This window comes from Acanthaster planci, linkage group LG20 (assembly GCF_054643075.1).
Source record: "Acanthaster planci isolate LZ-2023a linkage group LG20, COTS_SCS, whole genome shotgun sequence".
In the NCBI taxonomy this organism is placed as follows: Eukaryota; Metazoa; Echinodermata; class Asteroidea; order Valvatida; family Acanthasteridae; genus Acanthaster; species Acanthaster planci.
The window spans coordinates 7,762,250-7,771,569 of NC_141796.1; the positions used below are offsets into that span (position 1 = coordinate 7,762,250).

The window sequence follows — 9,320 nt, forward strand, 5'->3', positions numbered from 1 at the left end:
CCTGGAATGGAGGGCACGCCTCTTATCTAAACCTCGATAAACTGGCCCCACCGAAAATCAAGCAAGACAGAACACTAGCGGTAGGCCTACGCGAACAGTAACAACGGAGGAACGTGCACAAAGGTGCGTGTGTGACTCATCAGTTTTTAATCAGAACACTAATAGATTTACTGTAAACAGAAAAGACAATCAAGCGCAGTAGGTACATGTAGGCTACATGTAAACAGATCCTTTAAGCGTTGAGGCTGAGTTTTCATTTGACTGCACCCATATTGGTGAAAATTTCGCTGTGCATTTATACAATTCAACACATTTTCAGGCTTTATGGGCCTAATCAGGTCATGGAGGAAACTCCATGAACAGGTGAACACAAATATATTTACTATAAACAAAAAAAAACAAAAAAAAAAATCAAGGGCAGTAGGTACATGTAAACCAGATCCTTTTGGCGTTGAGGAGTTTTCATTTGACAGCACCCACATCGGGGAAAAAAATGCTGTGCATTTATACAATTCAACACATTTCCACAGGCAAATTTCTACCCATCAAAACAAGCTCAATTAGCATACCAATATAATTTACAAATTACTCTTTGCTCGATCAGAATTTCCTGATCTGGTTAAATCATCTAGTTCTTTGGATTAAGAGGAATTGCTTAATTTGCAAGTCAACGGAAATTGAACAACACGTCCTGCAAGCTATACCACATTTTTGTCTAAAATATGAAAGGAATTTAAAACAAACGATAATATTCATGCAGCAAGTAGTCAAAGGCGACAGAGTGTAGATGAATACACAAGCAAGCATTAATCAGGTGAACAAGAAAGAGGCAACTGCATGGCTCCTGTTTCCATTTTTATTGTTTTGCAGTTAAGACAATGGATGGGAGAGCGGGACCAGTCTATCTCCCTGATGATGCGATATGACGGAAAAGCGGCATCCGGCAACCAGCTAAGAGCAAGCATCATCAGCCAGTGGTGTTGCCCAAGAGGAATTTCGTTGCTAGGGCACAGAGTGCTCTTTCTCATTCGCACTGCGGTTCTTAGTGTCAATCTCCTCTACGAATGCTTAGGAAGAATCAAGTACAACTTACTTGGCAGTTAATTGACATGCAGTTTCTTATTTTGATCAGCAAACTGCAAAACAAAGGGGCAAAACATCCAGCTTATTCAGCAACGGTGTAAAAACGCAACACAGAAGAATGCAATGCAGCAAAACGTGATTTATTTACGTGTCATAGAGTACAGCGGTATAAACGTTTCCGTTCCAAAAAGTCTAACTTGTTACCATGATCCTCAAGCAATTTGCAAAGAAAGTGAATTTTGAGCGCACTTTTCGTACAGAAATCAAGTCTAGCTTTATTTCTACAATGTCATTCTATGGCAAAGGCACAAGTCACCAGATCGATTGGTTTCTTCTAAACTTTAACGACAGCTTTGCCGGTATTTGCTCCAGAGAACAGCCCCACGAATGCATCAAACATGTTGTCGAAACCCTCCGTGACATGCTCTTTGTACTTTAACTTGCCCTAGAAATTAAAAAAAAAAGAAACGGTCTGATTACTTACACGTTTAAATTAAACTACCCATTTACATCTTTCCAAAATGTTTGCAAACATGGAGACAATTTCAGAGTCGAACCTTATATCGAAATGATATGGCAGGTGGGGCAAAAGTGTTGTTCAAATTAAAGGTCACTTCACACTCCAGCAGAGTGAAATTGTCGTCACAATATATCTGCAGCAAATTTGCTTGAACATTCATTTTGATCTAACATCACAAATTCTCTTTCTTGAGCGCTCTTGCGCAAAATATGAGCCAGCCTAGTCCTTTGCGGAGTGCATCTTTTTTCAAGGTGCCAAACTTCCTGGAGTAATATAACGATTTTTCCCGAGGTACATAAACCCAAAATGACGGTTTTACAGTGACAAGCTCAATACATGCAGGCCGTCGTCACACGCACGGCCATGTACTTCAACTGACTGCAACAACTTCGCCGCTAATGAATGTCTTTACGTGTATGCCAAGTTTCAAAAGATCATGTATGGAGCAGCCAGGTTTTGAAAGGAGAGCGACTGAAAGCTGGTCCGAAAAAGCCCAGCTTGTTTAAATTTGGGGTTTTTATTACGCAGTTTTGGCAATTGCTTGCTGCAATTACATGTTGCATTTATTATCTCACCTCTTTTATCCACTGGATGTGTTGCTTAGTCCACTCGGGCCAGCGCTGAAGGTGGGTAAAGATGATGAAGCCCTCCATCTTGATCTCATTTGAGACGAGTGTGCCAAACAGAGAAGGCACTGACGGGGAATGACACAAGCACTGATCAGTACAAGCTGTGCTTTTCTCTAAACTACGGTGATGTACCCGACTTCTGAATAACTAGCCTCCACCCTTCCCAGATTCTATTAAAATCCTTGTCTTAGCATCACCTGCTGTCCGACACAGCTTGCAACAGCTCATCAACGTCTTATGGATGCGCAAATCACTTGTGACCCCATTTCCAAATGTAACAAAAAGTGCAGGTGATTGACAAGAGCCACCTGGACCACACACCCTATCCATACCAGCTGATCACGTTTTCATTATGCATCATTCAATTTCCTGACAAAGCAGTATAATACATGGAGGGTGCTTTGGTCAGAGTCTGGTCAAGAGGAGGTCCTCGCATATTCAATTACCAGACATGTTCTCGGATCATGAACTGTCTAAGGGTTGTACGAAGAATGCTACCGAGATTGAAGGATCAACGACTGATAGCAATGTAAGAATCTAGTACTTGATCTGGGAAGAGTTAGGGAACAACAAAACCCTTGGGCCGATATCTTTCAGTCTCGCGGCTCAAACTCAAAAGCGGCCACATAAAAACACTCAGCTTGGCAAAATTCGGCTCTAAGCAAAATCAGGCAGAGAACCTGTGTCAAGTAAACATGTTTTGTACAGCATTTTGGCCTGTTGTTGCAAGCATGCATTTCTAAGAATTAGCCAAAAGTGCTTTAACAGCGCCCCCATGCCTCTGGTCACGAGGGATCTCATAAAACTTTTATCATAAGCGCCTGTGTACACTGAATAATTGAAAATACTCGTGCATACGTTTTGGTGGAGCTGTGTCATTATATTGGGATATGGCACCGCAGCAGCTGATGCGGCCGTGCTTGGCCATGTTGGCGACAACTGTGCACGCAAACTCTCCTCCAACCTGCAAACAGAACCGAGTTGGAAAAAACCAAATCAAGTTTTAAAGATTTGTAAGGACCAAGTCATGGATGTGTCTTCAATAGGTCGTTACGCTTGTTTCCCAAAACTGAGATTATAAGTTGCCACTCTTGAGGCACATCCTTGAGGTTGAACGCCCGATGCTTCTGATATATGTAAAAGGAATTCGATCGATGTCTTGAGTAAATTTGCTTGAGTTGAGGTGTGTTCAACTTGTGCAATTTTGCAACACAAATATTTGATCTGACATCACTATTCTGCAACTGTACCATGTATGATTTAGACTTCATAAGCTGTGGAAGGGAACTGTTTTTCTTTATGAGCACCCACCAAGAGCTTTATTTCTTCAAACACCTAAAACTAAAAATATAAGAATTACTACACATTCTCCTACATGTTTAGAAACTCAGTAACTTGGTAGGTTGAAATTTTGAGACTAATTGGTTTTTAGTTTGTATTCTTGGTGTATTTTTATTGTTTGCAGAAGGTCATCCAAATTTCCCCTGGAGGGATAATAAAGTTATTTGAATCTTGAATCGAAACACAATCACTGTTTAAAGGAAAAAGATTCAATCAAGGGTGATTCCACATTTTAGAGGCAAGGTGTTATGTATAGAGGTTATTCATGTGACGTCACTTGACCAGCAAAGGTAGTTCAAGACGCGTTCCAAATCTGCAGCGGCGCGTGCATATTGGAATCTGCATCTGTCGGTTGCCATGTTAATGTACGACAGAATGCTGAGAGACTTCCGTACCCGTGTGTACACTGAACACTGATATGCCAATAACTATTCACAGGGCATTGGGGGATGACTCCAAATCTGAAGACCAGCATTCGTACAAGTGTCAGAGGCTGACCTCAGCAAAGTACATGCTGGATACTGTATTTGGAAGATATAGACCAATGCTATATTTGGTTCATTATCTCTCTTGATTGCTACCTAAGGGTTCAGGAATGCTCTGACAGTTTTTAAATGCTGTGATGGCTTGTAAAGGCTATCAGGAATTCTGTTTGGCAGTCCACTTCATTCAGTCCTTTGAACTGCTATAATGGCATTCAAGTTTGGCAAGGGAAAACTCACATTGTCGAAGTAACAGTTGATGCCGTCGGGGGCAACAGACTTCAAGGTAGCGTCAAGGTTCTTGATTGTCTTGTAGTTGAAGGCTTCGTCAAAGCCCAGTTCTTTAAGCCAGGCCACCTTCTCATCGGAGCCAGCAAATCCGATGACTTTACACCCCTGATTAAGAAGGAAAAAAAAGAAATTGGTTTGAAAGTTCTAAACGGAACATTTTCTTAGGGAAAATGGCAGCAGTGTCGTTTCTGATAGTTTTTAAAACTTGGAAGACGAAAATTCTCTCAAGATTTCCAGCAGTTTTCTGATCTTTACCTTGATCTTTGCGATTTGTCCCACAACAGAACCGACCGCCCCAGCGGCTCCGCTAACAACCACAACCTCCCCCGGCTTTGGGGCACAGATTTCAAGCAAACCGTAGTAGGCAGTCATCCTAAAAACCATCAAACAGCAAACCCACAATACAAAGCATATGCTACGTGTACATGTATGTGTTATTTGAAACAGAAAGTACAGTTTTAGGGTTAGCACTCTATGTATGTATAAAAGGCCTCAAATCCTTGTCGTTTAATTGGTGGAACACGCGTCACGTGCGTCAGGTACTATTTGCCCATGAACAGATGTTAAAAATATACAACGGTTAGGATCATCCTTCTTTCCACTGATTTCCCACCTTTTCCCTGATTTACATCACATGAACAGCGCCCGGACTTGTCCAGAAATACTTGGACACTTTCACGGTTTACAGAAGTGCACTTTTCAGTGCTCCTAACCCGAAAAGGATATAAAACAGTTTACATACAGTATGGAAGAGGAGGGCATGTACAAATATGCATACAGTGTGAGTCCTTCTGTGGCAGCAAGGAATTAACTCACACGCATCTTTGATACACAACTTCAAACTCGTTAGATATAAGATGACTTCACACTTGTCGAGGTAGGTCACCACCACCTAACACTTGTGTCATTTTTTGAAAGGGGTTGCTGACAGCTTCATCACCCTCTATAACCCCCCTGCCGAACCCAATTATACTCACCCAGGCATCCCCAGGGTCCCCAGGGCCAGGGAGAGAGGGACTCCCTCTGGGTAGGGCGGAATCTTACCCGAGTTTGTCTTATCACACAAGGAGTGAGTGGTCCAACCTCCCTGGCACACGACGAGCGTGCCGACCGGGAAGTCTGCATTCTTGGTCTCAATGACCCTGCCGAGATAAAAGCAGCAATAACGTGTTCAATGAGCGAAAAAAAAAGTTCACGGTACGGATATGCCAGCCTAGGCTCAATACTGACAAGCTGATCAGAGCATTAAGAGAGAGAGCCGCTATTATCATAGTCAAGGTATTAACAATCCAACAAACACATTCTCAAGCTTTGTTCCCTCTTGATAACCAGTTCGACATGTGGCGGTGAACTTGCGAATTCAAGGGGGTCTGATTGCATCACAGGGTACTACGAGACAGGTGGGTTTTTTTCTTCAGGGAAGAAATTTCACATAAAATCAACTCCATTTTTCACTGTTTCCAATGTCAATTGTAAAATTTCAGAAATTTGGACAAACGAAGACCTTTTGAATAGGAAAGTGACTTGTCAATTGATTTGAAATCAACACAGAGGTACTTGCATTCATTTGGGGCTTGTTTACAAAGATACCATAACACCATAAAATCTATCATAAAAAAACAGAAATTTGTGTGTCAGCGTAATGTGTAAAAAAGAAGAAAATTTTTTCTTGCGGCAATTAATTATTTCACATCTTAACAAGGGTGGATTGGCATAGACTCCTGTTTTACACACAAAAGGATACCAACTTTGCGACCTGGGTCCCAATCATGGTGATTCCTTCTGGCAGTCTTGCCGAGTATGGCCTTCAGAAAAAAAGGAACAGGTGAGGGTTGGGCTTCATTATTTTTTCATAGACATCAGAAGCCAGTGGCATATTCAATGTCATCCGAAAGGGCTATAAGTTCGGGCAACGCCCATCTGTTAAACACTGGTCGAGTCTGCCTGGTACCCAGGATATATGTCGTGCATAGATTACCAGGTACTATGGAAAAGTTGTCAGCGGATGACAATTAGTCACTATTCAAGCTTCTTCTGATTTAGTTTTACAACTCAACTCGTAAGGGTAGCTGCATGATACGACTTAAGTCAATCGGAGTAAATGACTCAAAATGTCTCCACTCACACAAAAAAAATGGGAAAATCAAAGTTATTGTATTCAAAAAAGTGTATATGTACACACAAATAAAGACTACTCAAAGTGTGGGCAACTCCATAATGCAATGATTTCCACGGAAGCCAGGTTTTTATGTCAAGGAGGCGGTGTGAAATTACTGGTCCCTATAAGGTTTAGCTAAAAATTAATCTCCTAGCTAACATGAAGTGTAAGAAGAAATTCAACAGCATGAGATAATGCTGCTAAATGCCACCTGACTTTGCACTGCTAGCCACTTACCGCATGTAGGGATCCACGCTGAGATAGATTGCCTCCACCAAGAATGCTGGGAAAATAAACAAAAAATGAAAAAAAATATTGTAACTACCTGCCACGTCATATCTGATTTTAAAGTTGGAGTCCACCGTGACTGCAGAAGCCTATCCAGCACTTTTTGAACGCATTGAAAAGCAAATACAGGTTCAGTCGTATGAAACATGAGGTTGAGGGGGAATAAACATTAAAAGCCTTACTCAAGCCCTACGTGGGGGGTAGTTGATGCCAGGTAACATGACACTATTAAGTGATAAAAAATTAATCCTTCAGGGTTGAGCACTGGTGAAAATGATTTCAGAATTAGCAGCGGTAAGAATGTTAATCTCCAAGGGTTTCATTAGGAAAAGGTTTTTTCCAACCAAAGCAACACTGAGGTTTGCTTGGCTTGCTGTTTAACGAGCAGAAAGTCTCAATCTCCAACTTTCAATTAAGACAGTCTCCAACCTGGTCGATGAAATACTCATCAAGGGCTTCATCTTTGCCTTAGATAGAAATGATGCCAATTTTTTGGTACTGGGGGATGCAAATATTTCCCCCAATTTTGGTTTGCAAATGTATCTCAACCTGTCCTAAGATCTATGGGTTCATCATTACATGTGAGGCAGTAGGGGCCTAAGACAAGGAAGATAGTTCTAGGGGTATAGCCTCAACTCAAGTCTCATCTGTCGGGCTTTGTGGCAGACTCACATCCATCTGGAACTGTCGGCAGATCAAATTCCACAATCTTCATGTCGCTCCTCTTCGGCATTCCCTGGAAATGCTTCTCCAAAATCCATTTCTTCCCTTTCACCATTTTCGTTCTTGATGATAAACTGATGATGTAATTAGAAGACTTGGGTCCAGTTCACAGATACCTACATAAAGGCAAGGGGGGAAACAAGATTATAAAACCAAAAACAACACAGGAAATAATTCCACATGCTGACACTACCAATTTTTCCCTACAGCTATCTATTAATGATCTCAAACCCAACCTCAAAATGGATGACCTACATGTAGAAAAGCTTACTTTTATCAAGGAAAGCATTGAGGAATTCATGGAGCTAACACTTGAATTTTTTACAAGGCTCATAGGGCTTGTGCACAGGTCAGGTTACATCCATTTTGTTTACTTTTTCAAACAATCTTCTTGTAATTTCAAGTGACGCCAACATTTAATCCATTGAAATAAAGCACAAACAACTTAATAAGAACAAAGACTTTATGAAAATATGTATTTTCAGCTTTCAGTCAAAATCTCCACTCAGTTTTGTGTTCGCAAATCACAGTTTGCTCTGCTTTTACATATAAATCTCCAAATATCTCAAAATATCCCGACTTCAAATCAACATCTGTTTTGCAGCATCCCATGGAATCCAAACTTATATCCAAAAAATTTCGTATGACATCCAAGATCGCTTCACAAAGAACACAGAAAAGAGATTCATAGATGTGTGATGAGGCTCCCTAACTTGGTGTGGCCCCAGTGCCAATTGACTGAGGGGGGGGCACCTGGCCCTACAATAGTACAAGGAGTGAAGCCGCTGCATTGAACTATCACAAAAACTGTTCTGCATGATTTTCGCCCTCAGCTGTTGGGCTAGTAGTACTAGAATTTAGGCCCATGAACACTACTAGTACAGGGCCGGCCAACATGCCAAAGTCCGCTTGGATTCGATACTGTTTATTTACACGTACATGTACATATTTCTAGCACATTTTACATGCATTTCGTACCTTAAGTACAAATACAGGTAGCAATCCACTGGCCATTTTCAATAATCGAATAACTGTTCATTTTTATCATGATTGATACCTACATCACTACTACTAATGTTGAAAAAATAAGTTTTACTCACTTCAACTTCAAGTTAGACATCTACCGGTACAGTGTTTTAAAAGCGCAATTGTGCACGTTATCGCTATCGATATCATGCGCGTGTGCGTGCTACAATAGCAAATACGCTAGGTCATGGCCCAAGAAGAGACGTCTGGGTGCTGAACATGTGACCCAGTAGACCTTGACCGCGAGACGAGGACACTCCTCCTCCATTAAGCCCGAGTTTGTGACTACCATATCGATTTTGAATCAGAACGTGTTTAGATTGTCCAAAATCACGCGTAGTACATGTACATGTATGTAAAGATCCCATACGCGTCGATGAGGTTTAATTTGACTGCAGAGACTACAATAAAGAATACCGATAGTGTAGTCTTGAATGCCCTGAAGTGGAATGATGCCGGAACAAAAGTGAATGGCAACTTAAGCTGAAAAAATAGTGCATGGAAACTGTTCATAGAATAGGGAGAGAGAAAACCCCAAATAATCGTCGCTCCTTTGCAAATGTGGATACATGTTGACGGAGATTAGTGGATTGTTACTGAAATTGGTAGGGAAAACATATCGGTAATTTAAACTGCAAATACCAGAAAACATTTCAAAAAACGATAATAATCATGCACAAAAACAAGTAGTCCGAAATCGATAGATCCATAGCAGATGAATGTTCAAGGTGTTTTATGGACTCAGTGCACATGCAAGCTAACCAAGTGAATAGGACAAA

At 41.2% G+C, this 9,320-nt stretch overlaps 1 protein-coding gene across 1 annotated transcript; it reads right to left on the minus strand.

Moving 5' to 3' along the window:
- Positions 1-124: 124 nt before the first annotated feature.
- Positions 125-8,746, minus strand: LOC110974900 (prostaglandin reductase 1-like). The gene is made up of 10 exons (XM_022226838.2): positions 8,616-8,746; positions 7,465-7,631; positions 6,742-6,787; positions 6,095-6,151; positions 5,324-5,488; positions 4,602-4,719; positions 4,296-4,451; positions 3,091-3,196; positions 2,179-2,297; positions 125-1,528 (listed from the first exon to the last, which is right to left on the minus strand). Exons 2-10 carry the CDS (start codon positions 7,568-7,570, stop codon positions 1,418-1,420), a joined length of 984 nt encoding a protein of 327 aa, XP_022082530.1. The 5' UTR covers positions 7,571-7,631; positions 8,616-8,746; the 3' UTR covers positions 125-1,417.
- Positions 8,747-9,320: the final 574 nt, after the last annotated feature.

What these genes read in the sequence shown, in the direction of transcription:
- LOC110974900 (XM_022226838.2), bottom strand. Translation starts at nt 7,570, where the DNA reads ATGGTGAAAGGGAAGAAATGGATTTTGGAGAAGCATTTCCAGGGAATG. An exon ending in GGGACCCTGGGGATGCCTGG is followed by an intron (nt 4,720 to 5,323) that starts GTGAGTATAATT and finishes GATGGTTTTTAG; the next exon opens with GATGACTGCCTACTACGGTT. An exon ending in ACATCCAGTGGATAAAAGAG is followed by an intron (nt 1,529 to 2,178) that starts GTGAGATAATAA and finishes TTTAATTTCTAG; the next exon opens with GGCAAGTTAAAGTACAAAGA.